The 27,062-nt window shown below is 40.9% G+C and overlaps 1 protein-coding gene across 2 annotated transcripts; it reads right to left on the bottom strand.

Annotated features, from left to right (window-relative positions):
* Nucleotides 1-27,030, bottom strand: LOC134493388 (vitamin D3 hydroxylase-associated protein-like). Of its 2 annotated transcripts, none has more exons than XM_063297885.1 (15): nt 26,753-27,030; nt 23,542-23,655; nt 20,102-20,242; nt 19,498-19,631; nt 17,899-18,105; nt 16,685-16,725; nt 15,847-15,971; nt 14,320-14,445; nt 13,619-13,716; nt 13,123-13,222; nt 10,478-10,521; nt 7,921-7,960; nt 4,545-4,653; nt 2,299-2,444; nt 1-538 (listed from the first exon to the last, which is right to left on the bottom strand). In XM_063297885.1, exons 1-15 carry the CDS (start codon nt 26,960-26,962, stop codon nt 404-406), a joined length of 1,770 nt encoding a protein of 589 aa, XP_063153955.1. In that variant the 5' UTR covers nt 26,963-27,030; the 3' UTR covers nt 1-403. The 2 variants fall into 2 exon arrangements, 1 of the variants encoding a protein (XP_063153955.1); XR_010067577.1 differs by lacking the exon at nt 1-538 and adding an exon at nt 4,099-4,218 and having other exon boundaries at nt 2,360-2,444; nt 4,466-4,653.
* Nucleotides 27,031-27,062: the final 32 nt, after the last annotated feature.

The following is a 27,062-nucleotide window of genomic DNA, read 5'->3' as shown; positions in this document are numbered from 1 at the left end:
TGAGGTTTCCAGAAAAGGCTTTTATTGCACAATCTACTTATCTCATTCACAGAATTTTACAGTACAGAATTTCCAGATATCATCATTTTCCATTTGTAGCTCTCACAAATTTTCCCAATACTTCTTCTATTCATGAAGGAAGGAATGACAGAATAATTGCAAGGTATATTTAAACTGATAGCATTAGTTCAAAGTTGCCTGTCTGTTTTATTTAGCCCTAATTATAGAACACTACCAAAAGTTCTCTACTTTCCAAACCATATCTTGTCCTATTCTCTCCATATCTTGTGTTGTTGAACATTTGTGAAAATATAATTGAGTTACCCCAGCAATAAACCACATAAATCAATAATAAAGTTTATTTAGAAGGGTCAATGTTCCTTGCAGGCTTCTTTCTGAGAGCTCATATTTTTCTCCTTCCCCTTCTCTCGTGGGAAACTCTCTCCACTTCTTTCATGAACCGAAGACACAATTCTTCTTGCCACGGCAAGGCCACACACTGGACTGCTACAGGGAGCCCAACAGCATCTTCCACAGCCTACAGGAGAAATGCAAACAGTAAGACACTACTCAGCATATACAGGAGGCTTTTCAACTGCATGTCAATCCTTGAATTCAATATGACTTGAGGCTTACTGGAAAGTAAGCAGATCTAATCTAACTTCCCCTGTCTAATGGGAAATACAGATCCATCATCCATCCATAACCAGTTGGCATGTGAATACGTGTTTACGAGGGCTGTACTATTAGAGATTTTGAGGTGTACAACACAGGGCTGCTCATAAAATATAGATCTCAATGCTAAAAGTATTCTAATAATCCTGGGTGTTGCAGCAAGATCAAACTATATACACAGCTAAGTAGAAGCTCCTAGCCAATCTTGGCTGACCATGAAAAAACAAAGTGGAAAGTAAAAATAACAACAACAGCCTGGGAGGAGGAAATGGCAGACTGCTTATTGCTGCCAAAGATGGATGGATGGATGGATGGATCTTTATTGCAATAATCAACCAGAAAAATAGAAGACAAAAAATGCCAATATAGAAACAATTCTTCTTTTATTATAAAATAAAGTTGAGCAACTTTTAAATTATTATATCATTTGAAACTGATAATAAATAATTTACAAGTCTGCTAATCCAGGATAGACTTTTATAAAGGGTCAGGTAAAGATAATGAAAATATCTGTAATAATTGCAATATAATCATTATATGGACTGTGGTTTCCAGATACTGGCGCTATCCAGGCAGTAATGCTCTATATACAGAACTTTTATGCATTTTATAGCATTGCCGTGTGTAGGGCATCAAATCAGGCTCTGTTTAACAGTCTGCATTTTGGCATGGTTTTCTTATTTAAATATCCTGCTGGTTTCATGTAGGTTGAGTGCCCAGAAAATATGTACTGGGTACATGATTTCTACTTGTGGGTCCATATCATATATTCTTTCTCTAAGTGCTCTCCTGACCTATTTGTATCACATTTGCTCTAGAAGAGCTAGAGCAGGCCTGTACAACATGGAGCCTGCCAAGCAGCCTTGTGCAACCCACTAGCATTTTAAACAAAGTAGTAAATTCTCCACCACCTCCACATCGAAAGATGTACTGCCGAGCACTTCCAAGCCTCACTGTTGCCACTGCTCCACTTGCTGCCCAGCAGCTGATTGCATGCCAGGTATACCTTTGTGGCCCGTGATGACTGTTAATTTATCAATATGACTCTTTCCCCTCAACAAGTTGTGCAGGCCTGAGCTAGAGATATACCATAAAGGCATAACTTTCTCTCCAGTGAGCATTTCCCACAGCAAGAAATTCTCAAATGCGAATCCAGTCTGGCCATATGACTGCCAAGAAGAAACCATAGTCATGTCAGTGAAGTCACCAGAATTCCCAACTCTACTCAAAGCTGTATATTTGGCAGATTCACATTTTACAGCTCATACTTATAGCTTAAGTTCTCTTAAAGGAGGTAAGCCACACTTAACTCAGTAGGACCTATTTCAAGTAAATAGATTCACAATTAGACTAGAAAACTTACTCCTAAAGCACAGTTTTCTTTAGTAATAACAGGGATCCAATTCAACCCCAGCACAGCCCAAGTATGAAGCAACCTTGATTTTTCTCCAAAAGAGACTAGTCACCAAATTTCTTCAAAGAAGACTAGCCACCAAATGTCACTGATTTCAGAGAAGCAGCAAGGAAGGATCAACTCTGCTACAGTTTTGTACAATAAAGGGAAGATTCCAGTAATATCTTGGCTCCTATACTCAGCAATTGCATTTCTTGCTGTTGACTAACCTCCTTAATTCTCTTATCCCAAAGGTCTCCATAGTGCCCTTTGTAGTGCTTCAGCTCTTCTTCATCTGTTTGTGTAACCATAGTAACTGGCACAACTCCAGCAGGAAAATTCAAGACATTATATAGATGGGTATATGTAGTAGCCACTGAAAAATATACCATATACAAGTTATTTATTTCTTAACAGGATCAGACCATTGTTTTGTGACTGTAACAGAGTAATAGCATAACAGTACAATGTATATAGGAAGCCTGTGTAAGGCCTGAGATGTGCCTTGCAGACTTAAGCACACTTTGGGATTATGTGGAAAGGACCTTTGAGAAGGGGGCAGACAACCCAGTAGCCCAGATCTAAAGAACTATGGAGGGCAGCCACGAGTGACCAGAGTCGAAAATGTTCCCACCACAGTGCACACTAGCCATGTGGAACAAGGGCCTTGCTGAAGTATAATAAAGCACAGCAGATGGACCTTCTGCTGGTAGAAGGTAAAAAAGAGCACTTCTCATGCAGAGCAAGAAAAGATGGGTGGAGAACATCTTCAAACCAGGCTGGGGAAAAGGTTACTATCCTTGAGAAACAGGTTAAAGGCCATCAGCTCACAGGGGCAAGCAGGACATGAGGATGAGCCCCAGAAGTTAGTTTACTCAACTGATGTTCTTACCAAAAGACACCCCTATCAACCAAGGCCATATCTAAGAAGGTAACCTTTAGTGTGTGTGTGTGTGTATGTGTATGTATGTATGTATTTTGTGGTTTGCCTGACAACCTGAAGAACTGTTATGGTCAAAACATGCTGTCTTAGGGGGAAAAAAGCCCTTCCTGTTCTCTTCTGAGAACATGATTATTAAACTATTATGAAAGTGTGATGTCTGCTTGCAGGCAAGTTCTCCAGAGTGTTCATATAATTCAAGAACTGGAGAATTCATCAGGCAAAATATATTCCCTTGAAATATTTAAAGACAGGTTAGACCTAATTTGCATACCTTTGTTTTTTAATGTATTATTATTGTTGTTATGATTTATTATTGATTCATTTATTGTTTTATTGCATTACTGCCATTATTATCTAGAAAGCAGCTGTATTTCCCTTACAGTGTTACCTGCTAGATTCTGCCTCCTCACTTCTATTTTACTCCGATAACTCTAAGCTACATTTTGACTATATCCTTTGATCACCCAACTAATATTCTCTCCTGTGACAGGTTCCTTAATTCATTCTACATGCCTTCCTGCAAGGAAGATTTGAGGACACAGATTGAAACTAGACTAAATGAGCACCTAGTTCACCATATTAGAGCACTCTATAATTAGATAGATATAGTTTTCCACTGTTGGCCTCGCGGGGTAAACCAGATAGTAATCACAACCAGATGAGCTAATTCTACTTTACTGTAAAGCTACATTGACAGAATCTTGCAAGTATAAAAGTACACTTCTCCCCGCATCTCCTTTACAGTCTGAGAAACTAGGGAGAAACTTTTGCCCTGCCCACTATCCAGCTGCGGGCTATGCTGTCTCCTATCTGACCGTTCCCTTGGCAGTGACTCTTCATCCAGTCTCCCAAGGTCCACATACTAACCTTTTATGTTCCCCTACACCCATCTAATGCTCCTACCCCTTCTTTATATACTTTTATATATACTTTCGGTTTTAATATCTTCTAGTTTTTCATTTTTTTTACACTCTGATGTATCTTCTATGCTTTTTAATTGACTGTACCCCACCCTCCTTATGGTGGCCTATGACATAATAAAGATTTGATTTGATTTGATCTCATTCATTGGCATCTGGGGGCTCACCTGACAGTGCCCTCCTCCCAGTCCTGTCAGGAGCTGAAGTGATCAAAAGAATGATGGCAGAGCTTCAGAAAGAAGGAGCAGTGCACACAGTCTACCTTGCAAGACTGTTTTTTCACATCCCTGATGTCCTGACTAAGCAAAGACCATGCCGAGACGAGCAAGTCTCTAGTGTTTTATTAATGCTATAGTAGACAGAAAATCCTACCAAACTGAAGAAGCGTGGGAAAACCCAGACAGGTAAACCCCAAAACTCAAAGCGGGTCTGTTCTGGGTTTCTTTGAATGACAGCTCAAAGTCTCTAAGCTACGCATGAGTTTTCCCCCCTGGATAGGGGCCCCCTCCTGCTCACCACCTGTACTCATGACACCTGGCATCTAACCCATCTTAGAACAAGTAAAAGAACAAAGGTGCAGAGCGAAAGTTAAAATGGGAATATGATTTGATACCAAATAGCTTGCCAGCATATCCTAGATTAAAGGCTGGGCCCAAAGCAGGACAAAGCACAACATCCAGCTTCAACTTTCTCCATTCTGCAATGAATTCATCGCGGTAAGCCTGGGAAGAAAGAAAGTGCAATGGCTGGTGTATAACAGCGTAAAGCTATTAGCAGCACAAAGTGATCAACTTCAGCCTGTTTTATCCCATCTAGGACCCTACAGCTTCCTGACACTGGGTCAAGATTCCATGGCATTGCCAGCAAGGGTAGGGATATACCATTGGATATGATCAACATACTGCTGATACCATATCCCACCCTGATGGATGACCTCTCCCAGTAGCTTCTTGTAGATATTAAACAATAGGGGGAGCAACACATCACTAGGGCACAAATGAGTAGCTGCTGAACCAACCTCTTCTCCCCTCCTACGATAGACTGGAACTGCCCCCTCAGGAAGGAGCAGAACCACTGTAAGATAATGCTTCTAATCCCAACCTTCACAGGCAGTTCAGAAGGGTACCATGGTTGATTGTCTTGAAGTCTGTTGAGAGACTGAATATCCCCAGGAGTGCACTCCCCCCAGCCATTACAGGGCCATCTACCAGCACAACCAATGCAGTTTCCATCCCATGTCCAAGTCTGACTTCTAACAGAAAGGAATCCAGATAATCCACTTCCTTTAGGGCATTCTATGGGCAATTTCCTGTCATCTTCTCAACAACCTCCCCCCAAGGGGAAACTGAAGACAGGGCAATAATTGTTAAGGATGCCTGGATCCAAGTAGGGGAGTAAACCAGATCCTCCTTCACAACTGCAGGCAATTCTATAACTGGATTTGATGATTAGAAATAATACGGGACAATAGAAATAATGAAAGCTATGTTGTAAACTTAGAGTAAGGGTTTAATGTAAATGTATACTTATATCTGTTGCAAAGAAAGTTGGGAGTCATTCTTTTGCTATATTTCCTTTTCTTTCTTTCTTTCCTTTTTTTTCTTTTCCTGAACTTTTGACTTTGTTCTTTCTTTTTTTCCACGCTGTTCTTCTTCTTTACTTTCTATCTTAATCATTACTTTTTGTTTGCTTTTATCTTGAACATTTAATAAAGTTTAATTTAAAAAAAAAAAGATTGCAGGCAATACTCCCTCACACAGAGATAGAAAAACATTGGCATCCTGATAGGGTGCTTGCAAGTTAGAACAGAATGTTTTTTTAAAAAAAAATCTGAAGAAGTTTCTAGTTCTCAAAATTCAGGATAAAAATTTGACGAGGGCGAAAGAAAGCTTCAGGCTTAAGCATAGACCACAACTAGAAACTCCAAGTACAGAGAAACTGAAAAATCCTTGGCACTCTATCTCTTTAGTTTCTTCCTTCTTTACCCACCTCTGATTTATCCAGTCAATCCCTTTCATCCATTCAATCTGTGATAAAATATTTGCCCTCCACAGCAAATCAGGCCTTATATTCTAACCTCTCAAAAACGTAAATTAGAAACATATAGTCCCCTGAGGCTGTTTTCAGGGTCAGTTTAAGATCTCAGATGTGGACTCTGGTTTAACTAGCAAGGGAGAAAAGGCCCTAATTCCAATATAGGCACAAAGTTCATGGCGTAAATATTCTGTTTTCCAATCTGAGATAATAGCTGCTAGCAAATGCCATGAATGTTTAACTTATATTATTTATCCAACTACATGTTATCTGACACTCCCAGTATCTAAAGGCACTGCCAATAGCAATTTTAAAAGAGCTGGAGGTCATACCAAGCCCTGCTCTGAAGAAACAGGAAATCTCAGAAGCTCTGCTAGACCTACACTTTGTGCAGATTAATTCTGCAGTAATGTGCATGCTAAATGCACTGATCTCTCCCCCAATCTTCTCCCCCTTCCAATTGTGTGTAGCACATCTGTTGGCTAGGATTGTGAGCAGTGTGGCCCTGCCCATCGAAAAGAGCCAGAGTCGAGAAGCCAGGGAGATGAAACCCCCAACACTGGAAAAACAGGAACTTGAGATGGAAGTGCTAATAGGTTACTGTGGTGAAGGGCAGGCTATGTATTAATAAATAACAAAAATGGGTAATTAGCTGAATGGTTTGGGCAAACAAATTTTGAGATGCAATAATGCCATAGTAAATGACATGTTTACTTCTGCTTAATTAGTAACTTTGTATACGCTCAGGAAAAAACATAGAATAAGGAAAGCATGGGATTCTGCTGCAAGAAAGCCAATTATGGCTCTGTGGAGTGAATTATCCATGGAAGATGCCTGTATTACAACAAGGGTCAGTCAGTTGGTTGAGTTAGGACCTGTGATTATTGATATGATCGTAACATATAAAAGTTAAATTTCATTGGAACTATCCCTAATGAAGAGGCTATGAAATAGCTTTCCACCTGCAAAATATCAGACTTATTTCAACCAAGTTTATCTCAGAGTTAATCTGGGTACTTGTCCTTAGAGTTGAGATGAACCTGGTCAGGGAAAGAGGGCTCCCCACTACCACAGGAATGTAACTTGACATCCTCGTGTATTCAAATTTAAGCTTTCCACTATCTGGTGAATGATATCAAATAGCTTACTGATAAAGTGTTGATGTATTCTTTATGAAGGTTTTTTCTCCCCAGTTTGGCAGTTTTCCTGTTACAGATACCTGACATACATCATACTGATAAAAAGGTAGAAGTTAGTTAAGTTCTGAGCTTCAGCTGCTGGCATGAAGATTGTGCAACCATGTGGTACCATTGATGTCCCACAGGTTACATGTGGCTACTGCTAATTAAATTGGATCCTGCAATTCCTAGTACATAAGAAGAAATGCAAGACTTTCTTCAGTGCAAGTCTGTAACTTCTCCTTTTTGTTTATTGAGAGTAAAATCCACTTATGCACTAATTCCATTTTCTTTAGCCATGAACCTCAATGAGAAAACCTTTGCTCTGCAAACAAGCTCATGAGTGATTGGAAAAGAAGTTGAGAAATTTCATGGTGTTTCTCCATTTCACTATCCAATCCAATTAGGCCATCATTTCTGGCCACTTTAAAACTATCTGGTGGCATGTGTTACAGGCGACGACCATAGCCTGAGTTGCATACTGATGAGCCATAGAAAAGCCATTAAGACAGTTGCTACAACTACAACTCCAGAATCCATAATGTAAAGTAATTTGGCACACCAGGTGTAATCCTATGGGAAGATTGTGAGATGTAAGGAGCTTCACTGTCTGTTCTTTTCACTTCTCTCTGCTCAATATTGAAAAGTACAAAAATAGACCCAGGACTGTATAAACATTTGTTTTAAAAAAAACAGCACTTCTTTTTGTTCTAGTTAGGAAATAACTGGGAGGAGAACTAGAATCTTTGGCCAATTGGCACAAACAAACTGACTCACCATCCGGTCCACGTTGTTTTTCCAGAGTTTTTTCACTGACCTAGAATTTGCAGAATTCATGAAAATCAACATTAGCATACTAACAAAGAAAAATAAAAAAAATTGTTATGCTGTAGAATCATAGAACTGTGGTGCTGGAAGGGATCATAAAGATAATCTCATCCAACTCTTTGCAGTATGCAGAAAGAACAACTAAATCAGAGTTGTTCAACCGTGGCAACTTTAAGCAGGCTAGCCAAGGAATTCTGGGAGTTGAAGTCCACACATCTTGTTGCCAAGGTTGAGAAACACTGAACTAAACCATCCTGTCCAGCCTAGTCTTTAAAACACAGACTGTTATTATACAACTCTTTTGTTCAGGAAGCCTTTCCTTATTTTTAAATGAAATCTAGGTAGCTGCAACCTATACCCATCATTTCTGGCCCTCATCTCCTTGGCAGTCACTATTTTCCCTATGATACCCTTTCATGTACCTGAGCACCGATATCATGTCTCCCTCCAGTCTTCTCTTCTCCTGACTAAGTTTCTCCATTGTCCTTGTAGATTATGTCCTGAAGTCCCTGCATCATCTTTGTCATCCTCCTCTGAACCTGTTCTAACCTGTCAATATTTTTATGTCCACATTTTACATTACTGTACTCCTTCCCCAACTTGATATTTTGGAACAAGCTACCCCTGGAGGTAAGGCAGACACTCACTCTCCTGGCCTTCCGGAAGGGGGTTAAGACCTGGTTGTGCCACCTTGCTTGGAGTGGGAGGGGGGCTAGCCAATCTTGGGGGTGGTTGGCACTGTGAGGGGGCCAATAATTACATTCTTACTCACCATCTTGAATTTTATATTTTATATTTTTGCACTTATATATTTATATTTATTTATATGTATATTTATATTGTTTTATTTTAATAATATGTTATTCTCTATTTTTAACTGTTGTAAACCACCCAGAGTCGTCGTTACAAGATGGGAGGTAAAAAAAATACAACAAACAAACAAACAAACAAATAAATAAATAAACATTCTCTAGGTTGGTGTTTCTCAACCTTGGCAGCTGAAGATGTGTGGACTTCAACTCCCAGAATTCCCCAGCTGGCTGGGGAATTCTGGGAGTTGAAGTCCACACATCTTCAAGCTGCCAAAGTTGAGAACCACTGCTCTAGTTCCTGTCTAGAAACTCTGGGAGGACTTCCAGATGAAGACATAGACTTGATATTCATGCAAGGTGAGCACCTTGTTGATCCCATGATCTCATAACCAGGGTCTTGCAATTAAGAGCAATTTCAGTATATTCCTGTTCCAATGGCCCTGTATCTGTGAATAGGAAAATACTATTTCAAGACACCAACTGTTCAACATGTTGCTGCTTTGAGCTTGATGGGGTGATCTATACTCTCACTGGAGGGGATTTGAATGGCTTGCCCTGTCCCCAAGACCTTACCATAGCAGCTTGCTGCTACTATAGTTAAATAAAAAAAATCCAAATGCAGATCTGCATTAGAAGTCTGAAGGCAGTGGGAAAATGACAGATGTATGGGGAACTAGCATTTTCATTGTCTTATTGTGCAGAAGGGGAGAGATGTGTGTTTAGGGACAGCTATGAGAAGATGGGAAGTGGGACTCCATTACTGGCTCACAAATGAGCACTAATTGACTGACAGTTCTCTGTGATGTGCAGAATGTAAACATGTCCATTCCAACAGTGTCTCGTAATCTGAAGAAATCTGAAGAAAGTCAGGACAGCTCAGGACAATTTTAACTGGATTTGGAAGAGCTGGGAAAAGATTGATTGCCTGAAGGCTGCAGTCCCAACCCATTCGAAAGGCATTATAAAACATTAAGTAATAATAGTAAATAGTCATTCATAATAATGTTATTACAATCAGGATTTAACTCTATTTCACATCCTTGTTTGCTTCTCCACAATAAACATACAGATGAAATGTAAACTCCTTTAGGCAGCTGATACAAGTACCTGAACCCAGTTCCCTCAGTAACCTGGAATGTCTCTCTTTCCACAACATGTCAGTTAATCTATCTGTAAATCCAAACATCTTGATTGTTCCAGATCATTTAAATTAAAATATTCTCTTATGTCCAACTTCTGATACAAAATGCAGTTTCCTGCCCCACTGTTCATCCACACGGAAAACCAGGGACATAACCACTTGCACTTAGCTGGGGGAGTCATTGCTTTGCCCTTTTCCTTTGTTTGGGGAGACTGGATTGCTAGGCTGCCAAATGAAAAGGGCAAGGGCTGGCCAACCATAAGCCACCGAGATCTACATGGCTCAGGCTGTATGCAGGAAATGATGGTGAGGTAACTTACCATTTCCTCCCTTTTCTCCCAAGCCCCAGGCAGATGTGTTGTGCGTCTTTCCAAAAGATCCTGATTTTGAGATTACAATCTGGTAGGTTGGTATCATGTCATCCTGGAGGAAACCTATCTATGCAGCCACTAAGGGCTGACATCGACTTGATGGCACATGATTAATCAAAGGGCTGATGTTGCAGGGGGAACAAAACCCAGTTAAGGTTGTAAGCATCATAAAATTCTCTTACCCTACTCCAAGGAGGGCACGCAGGTGTCGGGAGATTCGTGGAAACTAAAATGAAACACTGCATTAGAAATCCCTATTTATCAAGAGAACATTATACAGCAGCTAAACTAAACAAAAATACTGGTGTTTGAAGTTTGCTGAGTGTTTAGCAATTCTCTGGTTGCTTATCCTAATCCAGTACCTTCCTGACCTATTCTCTGGTTGCTGGCTTGGAGAGCAGATGCCAGTCTATCTTAGCCAGCCACCTTTGCCCAAAAGATGGGACACACCCAGACAGCCACTGGCCTTAGAACTTCTATCCATCACTGTGTGTTGGTCTCCCATGGAGCCAATTAGCACTCCCTCTAACTGGCTAGAACAGTGTTTCTCAGCCTTGGCAGCTTGACGATTTGTGGTCTTCAACTCACAGAATTCCCCAGCCAGCAATGCTGGCTGGGGAATTCTGGGAGTTGAAGTCCACAAATCATCAAGCTGCCAAGGTTGAGAAACACTGGGCTAGAAGGTGGACACAAAATATGGTAGCAAGCAGATTGCCTGCCCCTGCTCTGATTCCTCCACTGCCATGTTCATATTTCATGTCAAGAAAAAGAAAAGGAACAGCTTTGGATCAGCTAAGGATGATGGAGGCAAGACACCACATCACTCAGGCTGGAGAAGAGTTAAAAATCCCAGGAATTAGAAGTTGAGATAAGGCAGAAGTTTCTGCCAGTAGATGGCCATCTGTTTCCAAGCTCCAGAGGAAATGCCGCCATTGACTGGTAAAATGCTGCACAATTTTGTTAGAAATTACTTACCCCTTTCATCTGATTTGCCCATACCTTGTGAAATTAGGCAGTCACTGAAAACAGCTGGGCTTAACCAAAAGCCAAAAGTGATCTGCTTTTAAGAAGAAAAGAGTACATTCTCCAAGCAAAATCAGTGGGCCTTTAAAAAGTGTTAATTATTGCTGGAGTGTATCTTTTTCACTGATTGTTGAAGATTTTTCTTATAGGGGAGTGTCAGGCTAAAACTAATACTTTCTATGACTGATGAATTGGATAGGGGAGGGGGAATTCAGGAAGAGTTAGGACTACAGAAAACTTTTTCCAGAACGAGATCAAGATTTGTAGGCATCCTATTTTCTCTGTGCTTCACTCTGCTTTCAACACCATCATTTCGCAGGGAATTGAATCATCAAAAAGCAACATATGAAAACCTGAGAGTAGCTGGGTCTTTATTCTTAGATTATGATTTTCCACCTTGGTTATTCCACTTTATGAAGAAGAAATAGCCAGAACTTGATTTCTGTTAACAAGATTGACTGAGGCAACCGAGCTCAAAATAGAAGTCATTTGAGATAGTGTATGAGGGAGACAATCAAATATACATGTTTATATTACAATTTAGCTTTGACTTTAAAAAGAAAAGAAACATTATTTTTTCTAAAGATCCAGCACTTCTTCCTGATTTAAATACAACAATAGCAATCAATGGAAATGAGGAGAAAAAAAAGCTTGTAAAAGCACTACAAGTGAAGGAAGCAATCACATTTTCAGATGTGTATCAAGGGCCCTATTTCCAAGGACTTGAGCAGCCTTGCAGAATTATTCCTGGCAAGCAAAAACATCTAAACCTTAGGTATTTTTGAAACACTGACCAGAATATTAAAACAATCCCCCACCCCTCCTTTTTTTTTTTTGCATCAGCACATACAGAGCCTCATCTAGTACTCTCATCTTCCCCAACTTTCCTACAGGAGAATTCTATTTATTTTACTCATGAATAAGCACCATGGTGTTCAAAAGAATAACTCTCAAGTTCGAAACATTCTCCAAGGGTTGATTCTTCCAGCTGAATTGGAACTGCAATTCCCAGTAAACTTGAGTTCTAATTGTAACCCATTAGGAAGATGAAGAAGGCTGTAGGTAGGTCTCATCTCTAGTGTCAGATATCTCACACCCTCTGCATTTGTCATCCATTTTGATTTAAGTCCAGTAATTACCTTATTCTAGCGAAGAAGATACTAATGTAAGATCCATTGGCTGTTCTATGGGTTTATCTTTCAACCTAGATAAGAGAACCTAGGCTTTGAAGCTACTTTCCCCAATCTTGCTAGAATTCTCTGGGAGTTGAAGTGCAATGCATCTGGAGGGCATCAGTTTGGGAAAAGCTGTTTCAATGTTTGCATTCAGCTCATAAAAGCTATTATTTCCCATCCTCATCTATCTGATAGCATTTGACATTTTCCTTGATCTTACAGGCTAGAAATCACAGCAGCTGATCTATCAATAGCAGCACCAGCAGGAACAATTGAAAAATGTTTCCTGGGACTAGCCTACAAACTTGGGGTGAGGGGTGGAATCCAGTTTTTACTGATCCATTTCAGTAGAAGCTGGCTGGCATTGCTGTAGTGTTTACCTTTAATCTAGATGAGATGATGATGACTCAAAGCAATGAAAAAAGAACTGAAATATAACTCAGGAGTTTTTAGACAAGGAAAAACCCCATTGAAAAGCTAACTCACATGGAAGGACCAGAAATAATCTTATAAACTCTTAATAAGTTATCGTAAACTCCACCTCCCCCATTTTTGGTTATGGATAAAATGAGACTCATACTGAAAATTATTATTGTATGTTTGTGCAGACAGAAAGAGGGAGAGCTCACCACAGGCATTAAAAGGAGAGCCAAGATTCTCTTCAGCAGATCTGGCATTCTATAACAACGAATCTGGTTTGTCCAAGTGGCATCCACAAATTCTCCATCACTACGAAGAGAAAGAAAGCAGATCATTCTACAGAGTATGAGCTGGTAATTGACCCTTTGGTACAGGAATCCAAATTGGAAGATGTGAAGTTGAGAAGAGTAGAACTATTCTTGAGTTCAGGGTCCCTCACAGGTAGATGAGATCCTAGTTTAGGAGAAGTTGTGCTGAGTGACCTTTGCTGCCACCTGTCACATGATTCTATGAAAAGGCAAATAGGAAAAGCAGAGAAACAAAAAATTCAGGCACTGTCTTTCCAGTGTTCAGGCTACCAAATATTCATGGCATTGGAAATCACGAGCTCTATTTACTCTATGCGTTGGCACTTACTTAGAAAAGAAACAATAATAAAAATACAGTCTGACTCTTTCTATGAAATTTTAGTCTTTAATTACTCACAATTTTTCCAGCAATGTGGAACTTCCGTCAGCATAGAGGCCTTTGGTAAAGAGCTCATCCACCAAAAAGTCCATGCGAGGTGGCATGAATGGTATCAGCTGACAAACAGAGGAAAGAAAAGCAAAATCTGTATTTCATGGTACGCAATAAACATATACAAAAAGTTACTCTGCCTTTGAGCAAACTGAACCTGTTTATGGCCTACAATTACTTCTTTCTCCAAATCTGCTAGAAGCCGTGTGTTCAACCAATGAATGAATGAAGTTAATTACAGATAGGAATATAGCACAGATGCTCAGCCCGAGGGCCACTTCCTAAGACTACCAGACCAGGGCTGCAAAAATTTGGATGATTAGGTGGTAGCAAAAAGTTAAAATTTTCTGTATCTCTCCACTGGCATTTAATAGTTATTTGGATTTTTGCAGCTCAAATATAGTGAGCCTCCAAAAGATGCTATCAAATTGTAATTTTTAATATGACTTAAGAGGAAAATGATTAAATACATGGGGAAAAATCATATTACTCATGTTTGCTTCTAAATGAATCTAAGTGCAAATGAAATGAAATCAAACGACACACTTGCTTTCCATCAGCTGCTTTTGGAATGCCACTCACAGCATGCCATTCAAATGCCAAGGTTGGCCCTTGCCACCACTGCCCCCCCTCCAACAAAAAATCCTTAACCCTGGCATAAAGCTTACTGTGTGCCCTGCCTCCTGTAGCAGTTTTCTGGTTTCGTGCACAGCTCGTTTCATGCTGGGAGATGGCTGGAAATAGCCATCTCCATCATAGAATCCAATCCTAAGGGGGCTGGTATTAGAGTAAATCTGAAAAGAGACAATCTTCATTTAGTCCAATCACTAGGTCAAGAAGAGGGCTATACATGCTTTTTAAGATATACACTGTTTCAAAAGTGCTAAATCCAGGTATATGAGGAGCCTGCATAAGATCCAACAAGCGTTCAGAAAGTGCCAAACAGGCATTACAAGTAGTCCTCGGGTTACAATGGCAATTGGGATTAGAATTTCTGTTGCTAAGCAATGCTGTCATGAAGCTTGACATTACATGACTGCATAGCATAATGACAGCAATCCCAGCAATCCCTGTTGCCGTTAAGCGAGGACCACACAGGTCATTAAGCAAAGACCTCATGTGACCTCGATGTGGGAAGAGGTGGGAATCTAGAAGCACTTGTTTACACTGATGAAACTGCTTCCCAGGCAAGGAGGCCAGTGGGCACTATGGAGTACAAACCCCCCATGCCACACAGGGGCTCCTTGGGAGAAAAAACAGTAGGAACGGGAGTGACTTGGTGGAGAGACTTGTGACCTCCTGCCAGCTTCCCCATTGACTTTGCTTGTGGGAAGCCAGCAGGGAAGATTGCAAATGGCGATCACATGACTGCAGGATGCTGCAACTGTCATAATTTCAAGCTGTTTGCCAAGCACCTGAATCACAGTCACATGACTGTAGGAACGCTGCAACAGCCACAACTTTGAGGACCAGTCATAACTTCAGACAGTCACTGAATGAGTGGTCACTAAGCAAAGACTACCTGTACGTAGGCAGAGGCCTACATAGACACCAAGTATCTGGTGTCTCCTGCAACCTGAGCCATGGAGGGGATGGGAGCAGCTGTCCCTGCAGTAGCCTGAAGTGGCCAATAGGGGTTAGTCAGATCCCATCCCCTGACCATGAGATTGATGAAGCACGCTAGATAGTGTTCATGGCAAAAGTAGTGGGGAAAAGAGAGAAAATTCTATTTTAAACTTGGAAAACTACAGACAACCCTAATCTGTCTCAGCTGTGGATTGTGAGAGAGGCAAAGGCATATCATATAACAGGGAATTTTTGTGCTGTGGTTAGGGGGATGTGAGGGTGAATCCTTAGCTTCCAGACCCACAGAACTTCAGCCACCTGCTGCCACCTGCTACTTCTGCAGGTACTTAGTATCAAAGTGAATTAAAAATGCACAGGAGAAGTTGTTAGTATGAGCACCTGTTATGCCTCCATGGGGAGGGTATTCTGTAAGTAGACCTTCACAACTGAAAAGCCTAACTTCTCCTGGTGGGAACACTTAGAGGAGGACCTTCAAAAATTATTGAAGTGCCTAGGCAGGTACACATGGGAGAGGAGTTCCTTGAAAAATCCTGGCCACAACCTATGAAGAACTATAATCAGAATCCCAGACACACAGCCTGATTCATCCCTATATGCAATTTGATTACCTTGTCATTAAAGGGAAGTGGGGGCACAGCTGGATCCAGACAAAACATCTCATCACACAGTAGGGCTTTCATGCACAAAACCAGGCTATCCACATCTCTTGCCATTGGGCCTGTCACAGAGATGACTGGAACAAAAGAGAAAGATCTCTGCTCTTGGTAAAGGAAGACAGAACATGGTTCTGCAATGAAGAAAAGCTAAACAGATTCCCTGAAACATTTGTTTTCTAACACAATAATTAGAGGATTCTGAACTTACACGATAGTTCATTTAGGTGGCTTGATTCATATGGCAGTTTTTGACAAGGAAAAAGTATTGTATTTATTTTTACTCCTTCAGTTTCCTTCTGGTGTCATCCCGTCCAGCTAGGCTTTAAAATTATAAGTTACTGTGTCCTTCTGAAATGTATTTATAAATGTAAATGCATTTATGACCCTGAGATCCCACTGTGCAACAAACAATCCCAATCCAGTAGGGAAGCTAGGAAAAAAAGGCATCTCAGAGTGGTGGAAGAGTGATGGGCTTGCAGTCTCAAACATCTCAAAGGCCACTGGATGAGGATTATGGTAATGCCACCTGACATCTCCCCTGCTCCACTACGACATGCTTTTAAAATATATCTGTTCACCATGAAACAAATTAGAAGTAGCAAAGAAGATTTTGACAGCTAGGCTCTTCATAAAAGGGCATAAAAGATTTTTGAGGAGAAGGAGGAAGAGAGTATCAGTGCAATTTTGGAAGGTTATTGACTAGCAGAAGACCTCCATATTCATCAGAGAGCTTTGGCTTTTTCCCCATGAGTTGAATAACAAATACTTTATCAGCCATAGACTTGCTCACCTGAGTTCATTCCAGCTACAGGAGTGGTAGCACCTTTGACACTGCACAACAGCAAATGAGAAAAGAAAATTAACGATGGGCAAAGCCAAATGAAAAAGAGACCCAGCCATGATATGCAGGGGTTATTGTTAAAGGATGCTAATGATATCTGCAACTATTGAAAAGACACTGAGAATGTTTTCAGGGTTAGGGTTAGGGTAATTGGTACGAGTGAAGGTGAAATATGCCAAGTGAAGAATGTACTCTTGTACATAATTTCTATGGTTACTTTTGTCTTTTCACACATAAATATAAATCTAGTTATTTGGTATACCTATTTTGAGAAAGGGGAGTATAAAACTGCAATATAACTCTAAGTGATTTCTATAAACTTCCTGGCCTGACTGTTCAACTTAGCAGTGGTGAATATCTCTTGAGGTTGAATCAGTTCTCCTGGTGATTTCTTGCTCCAGAGTAAGCAAGTCACTAAAATTATCTGGTTTGGAATATACATTTGTTGAGTTTGTAATACTCAGCTATACCCTAATTGATGTAACGTTGTCCCCCTGTAGTTTTAAAATGGCTCAGAACATAAAAAGAACATTTCTAGAGATTCACTCTATTGCTGTTCTGTGAGTGAGGCAGAGAGGTCATGGCTGGAATACGAATGAGCAGGATGTGTGCTTGGGTGGATGAGATGATGGGAAGTGAAAGAGTAAAAGAGAAAATAAGGGAATAATGAAAGGGAAAGAGCAGGACAGAAGATTGTGTTCTACTTTATTTTTACTTTATTTCGGCTTTAGCCTACTCATTGCTAGACTCATGGCCACTTCACCTAAAGAAACACGACCCTTGGCTTAAAAATGTACCCCACCCTTTCTTTTAGTAACTCTTAAGCCCCAGCAAATGCCTGACCTTCCTAACTAGTGAGGGTTATATTTATAATCCAGATTGCTAATTTTCTACTGGTTTCTGAAATGAAAGCCACAGTAGAAAACATGATATTTTGAATGCATAATATTTACTGGCATACAGTTCCCCTTGACTTGGTTGACAATACATGAAATATCAGTGTTTTTCAACCCTGGCAACTTTAAGACGTGTGGACTTCAACTCCCAGAATTCCCCAGCCAGCATGACTGGCTGGGGAATTCTGGGAGTTGAAGTCTACAAGTCTTAAAGTTGCCAGGGTTGAAAAACACTGTGATATATGATCAGCAATTTGTGAAGCTTACCTCAGCCTATAGCCAGTTGGTTTGAATCCGCAGATCCCACAAAAGCCACAGGGCACCCGAATACTTGCAGCCACATCCGTTCCAATGCCAAGAATGGACCCTCCCCCTCCGACAAGAGCTGCTTCCCCTCCACTGGAGCCTCCAGAAGTTTTCTTGTGGTTGAAGGGGTTCAAGGTTTGTCCAAAGACTGTGTTGCCACAGTCAATACTGCGTAGGAGGGAAAAGGACCAGTGAGCACATCTTGTAGTTTCTCAGGCCTGCAGCAAGGAATTGATTTTGCTTACGGAGGAGCAGACTGAGGCAAGAGATCCGTGTGGCTCCCACCATTCTGGAAGGCATTTAAAACATGGTCCTTTTACCAGGGCTTCGGGTAGGGTGGTGCTAACCAGCTGTAAGATTGGGTTTTCCCTGGCATGGTTTTCCTTTCTCTGGATGCATGTCTCTTCGTTCATTTGTTCCACTGTTCCAGCTTTTTATAGCATAAAGTGCCCAGGAGTCAGGCTTTTTCTTTTTAAAATAAATACATAAATAAATTCAAATGCAGATTTCTACTGCCTATGCTAGTTGAAGATTTATCATCCAAAACAGTTTGAAGCATCAAGTTGAGGAAGGCCTTTCTAACAGCTGAGCCATACTTGTTTTTTTTTAATCCATTCAATCATGTCCAGTTCTCAGAGACTGCCTGGACAAATGGTTTGCCATTGTCTCTTCCCAGGGCTGAGAGTGAGTGACTGGCCCAAGGTCACCCAGCTGGCTTTGTGCCCAAGATGGGACTAGAACTCACAGTCTCCCAGTTTCTAGCCTGGTGTCTTAACCACTACACCAAACTGGCTCCCTATACATCCCTCCCTCTCCCTCTCTCTCTCTCTCTCTCTCTCTCTCTCTCTCTCTCTCTCTCTCTCTCTCTCTCTCTCTCTCTCTCTCTCTCTCTCTCTCTCTCTCTCTCTCTCTCTCTCTCTCTCTCTCCCTCCCTCCCTCCCTCCCTCCCTCCCTCCCTCCCCCCCTCTCTCTCTCCCCCTCCCTCCCTCCCTCTCTCTCTCACCATACATATTTGGAGTGAAACCCAGTGCTTTCTGATAATTAAATGACCAGTTTCACCGATTAACAAAACCTTTGCAGCTATAGTGGATGGATGAAAACAGCTGTACAGGTTGGGCTAGACACTAGAAATGCTAGTTTAGGGAAGCAGTCTAGTCTGCATGGGGTCTTGGAGGGTGATGTTGCTGTCACATCACTCATGCAAGGCTGCTTCCTCTTCATGTCCTTTCATGCTGGGTGGAAATTATGAAAGCTGCTATCTAAAACATTATGGAGGGCAGATTGGAGAAAAATAATTTAAAACATGGCTTTCTCCCTCTTCAGGAAGACCAAAACTGTTTTAATGATGCCCAATGGAATACAGCTAAAATCTAGCAGATTTTTTTTTCCTGGTAAAAAATCAGAATTCAGAAAAGTGCCACTTTTTAAATTTTATTATAAGATATTATTAAAGGGATACAAGAAGAACCACCAAGATGGTGAGCCTATTTTAACATATTAGATTTCAGTTGTTGCATCTAAGAACTACACCCGCCCCCCCAAAAGTGAGCAAACACTTACTTTAATATGGCTTGTGATGTGTTGGTCTTTACAAATGGAATTGCCCCTTGTTTCTTAAGAACTTTGACTATTACAGAGTCATCACACTCAGGAGAGTCCAGAAATTTCACCAATCCAAGTGTATTGGGGTATCCCTTAAAAAAAAGAGAAATAAAGCAAATGAGGAGGATTAGAATGAAAAAGCTGAGCAAGAAAATGTGAAGAATAGCATATTCAAAATCAATAGGAAATGCTATCAAATTTCAGTTTGATAAAATTCTACCATATCTGGGCTGCAGGCATTTGGATGACCTCTAGATGGAAACAGTAAGTTAGAGTTTTATGTTTCTTGTTGCTGTAATCTAGATGTCTTCTGGATTTTTGGAGCCCAGACATGATAGCTCTAGGATTCTTCCTCACTTGTGCCTAAGCACAGCATGAACATGCCCTGATAACTGTTTTTTTGCTGCCATAATCTCATGATACTGCCTTCTTTTCAAATCCAAAGCAGTTTAAAGTCACCCTTAGCTGTTCCAGTTTTTTCTGCCTTCTCCCAGCACAGGCCATAACCTCCTGAGCACAGCCCTCCCCTACCCAATTGCTGAGGAATAATTTCAAAAAGTACCTTGCAAGCAACATTTTCCTTGATGCTGACAGGGACACCATAAAGTAAACCTTTCTCTCTTTTTTTAATTTCCTGGAGCTGCTCTTCACACTCTGGGAGGAAGTCTGTCACACAGTTGATTTCCCGGGTTACTTCTAAAGCCTTTGTGCAAAAAAGAAGAAAACCAGAAGGAAGTGATCCAAGAGTGATCCAAGGTGATAGTAACTTTTTAGCTGTTCAGAAAAGGAATTCTATAGAAAGGGATCCTTTTTCCCTGGCTGCACTTTGGTACAAGACACACAGGTCAAATAAGGAATGGGCAATCCACTTTTGGCAAGCTGTGCAGTATGTAACTCACCTTCGTGATCCATTTTTTGACAGACAGCAAAACCTGAGCGACTTAGTTTGGGTTGTAAATTGTAGAGAATGGTGGCATGAAAACTGTAAAAAAGTGTTGTGTGCATTTTAATTTAGGCTTAATGCAACAACTGCTGCCAAAATGGCTCCCCGGAAGCCTGGCCTCAATTTACTTCATCGACCTTCCCACACTATGACTTTGCCCCAGCCAGCTTTTTGCTGGTGTGGTCCTTCCTGAAAGGAAAAAATAAAGAGGCTCAGCAGGCCAAGAAAAGGATTCAAGACACCCCCCCACCTACAGGCTTTTGGAGGGCAAGGCTTTGATGAAGCAGAAAAGAACAAGACAGGGAAAGACCCAACTCTGTTGGAAAGAAGAATAGACACAGCAACCAGTTACCTGAGGGGCCACTTCATCCCCCTAACATCGACCTGTCCCACCCAGTCATGTAGAGAGGGCATGCTACGAGCCCCGCTGGTAAGGAAATTCCACCTGGTGGGGTCCAGGAGTCGGGCCTTCTCTGCAGTGGCACCCACCCTGTGGAATATTCTGCCCTCGGAGGTGAGACAGGCCCCTTTGCTCCTGGCCTTCCGGAAGAACGTGAAGACCTGGTTCTGCCGCCTTGCTTGGGGTGGGAGGGGCACCAGTTCATCTTGGGGTTGGCTAGCATCATAGATCTCTCAGCAATGAATAAGATCTTCACCGCTTGGATTTTATATCTATTTTATCTTTATTAGTGGTCTATTTATATTGTATGTTTTTAATTCTGATGTTATTGTAAACTGCCCAGAGTCCCCTTTTTGGGAGAGATGGGTGATGATAGAAATTTGAAGAATAAATAAAAAATAAATAAACCAGAATATAGCAATAGCCAGAGCAGTGTTTCTCAGCCTTGGCAGCTTGAAGATGTGTGGACTTCAACTCCCAGAATCCCCCAGCTAGCATATGATATAGAGATACAGAAAGAGAATATAGATACTGCAACTGAAGGTAAACTGAGTGCTAGTTTAGCTAGGAATGAGCTAAACTTCACTAGAATTAAGTTAATGAGACAAACAGTGGTAATGTAAAAGTAGTATTCATGAAGATCTGGAAATAAGATGAGCTATAGGAAATAAGACAGTGATACAGATAGAAACCAAATAACAAACTGTTAACCAATAAAACAAATTGATATATCCATAATTCCTTTTTGTGAAACATTATTTTGCACAATAAAACTCTCCCAGCTACTGAAGGGAGGTAAAAATCAAAAGTTCTAGTTTCCAGAGTTGACTGTGTCTTTGTTGAATCTGGGGTCAATCCAACTAATAGTAGGCCAGAAGCACCTACCCCACAGGGGAAGCTTAATTTGGTTAGGGCAGCATGCTGGCTGAGGGCAGAGCCACAGGCAGAAACAATACTGACCCACACAAACTGCCTGCACCCACAAGAGAATGGGGGTGCAGGCACTACAAGTTGCTGATACCACCTTTCCTTCCTGACACCCCAAAGTGGATTGTGTGCAACTACCACCCACAAAGGAACAGTCTACTGCAAGTGGGCCACCACCACTGCTGCTACTTCTGTAGACCTCTTGGAAGTGTGGTGAGGAAGGGTCATATTGTATGGCGCAAGTAGCTTTCCTGTGCTACTGGCCACTGTCTTCCTTGCTTGGATGATGTGAGCTGTATTCCCAAAAGCTTGTGCCTTTCATAAAATTTGTGAGTCTGAAAAGGTGCCACCAGACTCGTCCTGACTTTTGTCTACCGTAGACTAACATGGCTCTCCTGCAAAGTTTAGTTTTGAGTGCTGCACAATTTTTTTTATATCTTGCTTCTGTTTTTATCTTGGCTTTATTATATGCCATTTTTATCACAGATGTATTACAGTGATAAAAAGTTTATAATATCCTTGTACACTGCCCAGAGTATCCCATACGCTAGGTAATTGAAGTACAATAAATAAATAGCATCCAATACATTAATGTGCCTTTTTGGTGCACTTAAGCCTGTACATTCCACCTGCCAGCAGACACTGCATTCATTCAGTCCTTGATCCTCTCCCTTGAAGTCTCAAAGTCAAACTGTTCCAAAAATGGAATTCCCTTGCAACTTAGCTGTTAGGAGTCATAATAAATCTCTCACAGCTGAAAATAACTCCATGGATCACATAAATCAAAGGCCCAAGGTATTAGATGCAGGGGGCTAGGAAAAAGATGATAGTTCCTCTTAACTCTTTAACTGCTGAGTGCAATTTGCTTAACTGATGCAGGTTGCACAACTGGGGAGGTGTTTGGAGCTGAATTGGAATAAATTTGATTTATAATGTTTGGGTGCAGGTGTGGACAAACAAATGCATGTAGAATATAGGGGAAATTAATAATTTAGTGTTGTAGCCTATTAAGGTATCTGCCAGTTTCCGCCCAGTACATGTAAATCAAATAGACTGGCTTCCACATCATCTCCCTATGATGAGTACCACAATTGTCTGCCAAGTGGTGAGAAGTTTCAGGGGTCCCAATGTTTTTTGAGGATTCCATTTCCATGGAAAGTCATCTCTGGAGATTTATACTGTTTTGGTGACAGAAGGGTTTACAAAATACATAGGTTGAGAGTCAGACAAAAGCCAAGGGCAAGGACCACTTCCTGTTCCCCAACAGTTTTCTTTGGGAACTGATGGTGCCATGTTTTCCTGCAAAGGACAAAGTCAGTTGTCTGTTTCCAGATTAAGTTCCAGCACAGATTGACTAAAAGGATAGCTTGATTAACCTCCTCACTTTCACCTAGTAAGACAAAAGAACAGCCAATCGTTTGTTCATCATTTATGCCTTCTTGGCCCATTAAAGCATCATTAGGGCAATCAACTGCTCTTTGTCAGGTTTTAAGATTGATTGCTTCTAGTTATCACCCACCAGCTCAGACTACAGAATCAAGGAAAGGTACAGGGTCAGAAGGGATTCTAAGATCTTAGCTTATGCCCAAATCAGTAATTATATTTATGGTGTGAAATGTCAGTGGTCTGTATTGTCCAAAGTGTTTTGATGTTTGCAGAATAGAAGTGCAGGATAGAAGAGTACAAACAATGCATATCCACATTGGTATTTAAAATTTGAAGTCAATCTTACCTTTTCCACATAGGTGTATAGAACACTTTCTGGAGACAGGGAGCCATCTTTTAACTTTGCAGTTAGTTCCCCAAGAGAAAGAGATAGGATTGGAGCAGCCTTTATTCCTGGGTTCTACAGCAAAGAACAAACATACTGCTATCATATTACTGCAAAATGGGCATGTGTTAGACCAGTGATTCTCAAACTATGTTCTTTGGATTATTGGTGATCCATAGAGGTTCACCAGCTGGTCCATCACCCACATTCCCCACCCACAATCCCCACATTCACTGCCAATCAGCTGGCCAGAGCTGCTCAGTACATCAGACTCAATTTCCTGTCTTCACTGGCAGTTAGCTGGCCTGCAAAAATGGATCCGTGGCTGAAAACTGGTTTGTTGAAGCATAAAAGTAGCAAAGTAAATATTAAAGTTTTAAAAATGTACAACAGTGAGCAATTGTTATTAGGGCATGGAGTACCTAAAAAACTGAAGCAGAAAATACTTGATTCTGATTTTTTTCTGACATAATTTATTTTAAAAATCTTTTAAAATGGAGGAAACCGGAAGGCATATAAAATTGCAACTATAATGATTACCTTATTTGCTGAAAAATGTGAATTCTCATCCTCTTAAAAATTAAAATGTAGGAGGGGAATGCTTAATTGGGTGGCCCCACATTTCCCAAATGTTTATTTTGTGGTCCTCAGTAGCAGAAAGTTTAAAGAACACTGTGCTAAATCTGTGTTTGCTTGTTTATTCAATCAATCAATTTTGAGGCCAACCACAGCAACAGTGGGCAGCTTCAAATTAAAAATTTAGCTCTCAAACAAGCAGGTTTTAGATCAGGATATTCCACCATGGATTAATGCGCAAGTTTGCACCATTTAGCTGAAAAATACTCTAGCCCTACCAAAGGAGCACTTTATGTTGCTTCTATTGATTTAAGAGCAGCCTTCAATTCAATTCTTAGAGGAATTCATTGAGAGACTATAGAGGAAATTAGCCCCAACATCCATTTATCGGCATCTTCTCAGATTGATAACTCTATTACATCAAAATATTATAATGCAGGTAGAGGCTGTTGTAATGGTGATTTAACCACCCCCATCCCTATCCTCAGAGGAGTCAAACAGAGCTGTATTCTTGCCCCCTTATTGTTCAACTCCTATATAAAGCTGTCTGGTCTGGTGCATCTAACCTTTTTTTGAAAGATAACGTTTCCTTAATGGTGAATAAGATGTCAAGGAAGATAACATCTTCATATTGATATTCCAGTTTATTATTTTTTCCCAAACCTTCAGTTAAGTACTTTAATGGATTACTTACACACACTGTAGTAAACAGGAGTTTTTAAACAGCTTTGTTTCATAACCAGTGATACATCTTGACATAGCAAGGCAAAGAACCAATTTTGCCTCCATCAGATCTCTGGTTCCAGCAGTTGACCTCCCTCCTGCCAAAAAGTGAGGTCAAGGGAAGCTAGGCTGGGGGGGGGGGGCAGGGTTGGTATTTATACATTTCATGGGATTGCCTGTTCCCAGCCTATTTAAAAGGTAGCCCCAATCAGTTTGCCTTTTTTTGTTTCTTGTGCAGCACATGGCTCCCCTACCCATCCATTTCTCTTATTTTATAGAAATGCATTCAACATTGACAGTACTTTTGTCCCAGTTTTGTTATCAGTATTGATTCCCTGGGAAGGAGCCAAGGTAAGGAGGTGGTCTCACAACTCAAGCCAGCCTAGGTTGAAAGTTACTGTTCTCCCACCTAAAGATGGCAGGTAAGCAAATGATTTGTTCACATGGAAAGCATGCTTACAACTTGTTATACCCAGTGGTTCCCCAACTATAATGGTAGGAGGGAATGACCTTGGGAGACAGGAGGAAGAATGGACCTTCCCTAGTTTCTTGGACTGTAAAGGCAAGGGGAGAGAGATGGACTTTCAGGCTTGCAAAATTGTTGTCAGCCTTGCAAGGTAGTCCAGGCATGAAGCACACCCAGAAGTACTAGCTCTAACTTTATTGTAAGATTACATTAACAAAATCTTGCAAGTCTGAAAGTACATATCTCACCCCTCACCTTTACAGTTCAAGAAACTAGGCAGGGTCCCTTCTGAGGCATTTGTCACACTTCCATTCCTTCTGTGGGCTCAGCTGCCTCTTATCTGACCATTGTCTAGTCTGCAGTTCTTTCTCCTGTCTCCCAAGGTAATTCCTGCATACCATTACACCAAATGGGATTCACTGGCAATGCATGGCATAGGGATCCAGGCACGGTGCTGCACGTCTTGTATCTTATTGCTAATCCTTCATGTTCTGTTTTCCCTCCATGCTGCATTTAATCTTATCAGGCAAGTAGAGCCTCCAATTAGGATTTTTTTCCCCAAGACCAGCAATAGCCCTGCATGAGATAAATATCCTGTTACAGAGAATTCTTATTTATACTGAAACACAATGAAGGGAACAAGAGTTCTTTCTGAACTAGGGATAGTTCTTCCTGAATTCTATACAGTATTGTGTTGCACAATGAAGGCTGCACAAAGTGCACTGAAAGTTCTAGCTCAGCATGCCGTACCTGATGACACACATACTTTTGTGCAAGAAGAGAGACAAGAGGCATGCTCTTTGTACCTAGTCATACTGACTTCAGCACAATCCTGGCATGTGTCAACAGTCACGAGGGAAATGTTAAGCTCAAATATCCACTGGTTTTATGGTGGATGATTTGTTACCATCCAGCTAAAAAGTGGGGCAGGGACAGCTGCATTAAGAGGGCAGTTTAAATGCAAGAAGAGAAGGAAAGAGATACTTTATACCTTCCCACCTTCCCCCATGACACCAAGTATGTGTGAACACTTAGAGGTTCCTAAAGTTAAATAGGAAGCACAGAGCCACAGGGACCTTCAAAACTAAGTTTAGCCAAAAGAAATGGAGAAGACGTGAATCATAGCACTGTACAAAATTTGCAGCAAATCAGTGCTTTCAAAGATCAAAATGATTACTTAAAATATGAAATAGATCTTGGCAAGCAAGGTACCATTTCACCACTATAGAGTATAAATTGCACCATATTAGCAATTTCTTCAACAATGCAGAAACCACAGTGCAGAGAAGATAGGTCAGTAAAGTATTTTGCATCTAAAGCTCTGAAATCTGTCCATCTCAGGTATTCTCTAAAATTAGGAAAAAGAAGAACATCTGATTAATTTTTTTAAAATCAAATGCCACGTACCTGCTGTTTAAACTGCCTTGCTGCCTTCTCCATTCGCTGAAACCCAAGTTCTCGCTTGGCCTTGAATTCATCAAGCTTCTTCTGGACCCGTATCTGGTTCACCCATTTGAACATCAGAATAGCAGCAGCCAAGCCACAGAGCAAGCCTGAGACAAGGCGCCTGTCAACCTCAGCCTCCAGAAAGAGCTCCTTAACTTTCTCTAAAACCATAGTGTGAGATTTTCTCACAGTTCAAAACCAGAAAAAGCTGCTAAGACTGTGTTCCCTGGAGCTAATGCAAAAGAGAGAGGAGAAGGGAAGAGGGTGGCGA

The sequence above is a fragment of the Candoia aspera genome, chromosome 3 (genome assembly GCF_035149785.1).
Source record: "Candoia aspera isolate rCanAsp1 chromosome 3, rCanAsp1.hap2, whole genome shotgun sequence".
Classification (NCBI taxonomy): Eukaryota; Metazoa; Chordata; class Lepidosauria; order Squamata; family Boidae; genus Candoia; species Candoia aspera.
Note: the sequence above shows the minus strand (reverse complement) of the source record. Positions and strands in the feature narration are given on the sequence as shown.

What these genes read in the sequence shown, in the direction of transcription:
- LOC134493388 (XM_063297885.1), bottom strand. Translation starts at nt 26,962, where the DNA reads ATGGTTTTAGAGAAAGTTAAGGAGCTCTTTCTGGAGGCTGAGGTTGAC. An exon ending in TACAGGAGGCAGGGCACACA is followed by an intron (nt 13,717 to 14,319) that starts GTAAGCTTTATG and finishes TCTGTTTGTCAG; the next exon opens with CTGATACCATTCATGCCACC. An exon ending in ATATGCTGGCAAGCTATTTG is followed by an intron (nt 2,445 to 4,544) that starts GTATCAAATCAT and finishes TATATTTTTCAG; the next exon opens with TGGCTACTACATATACCCAT.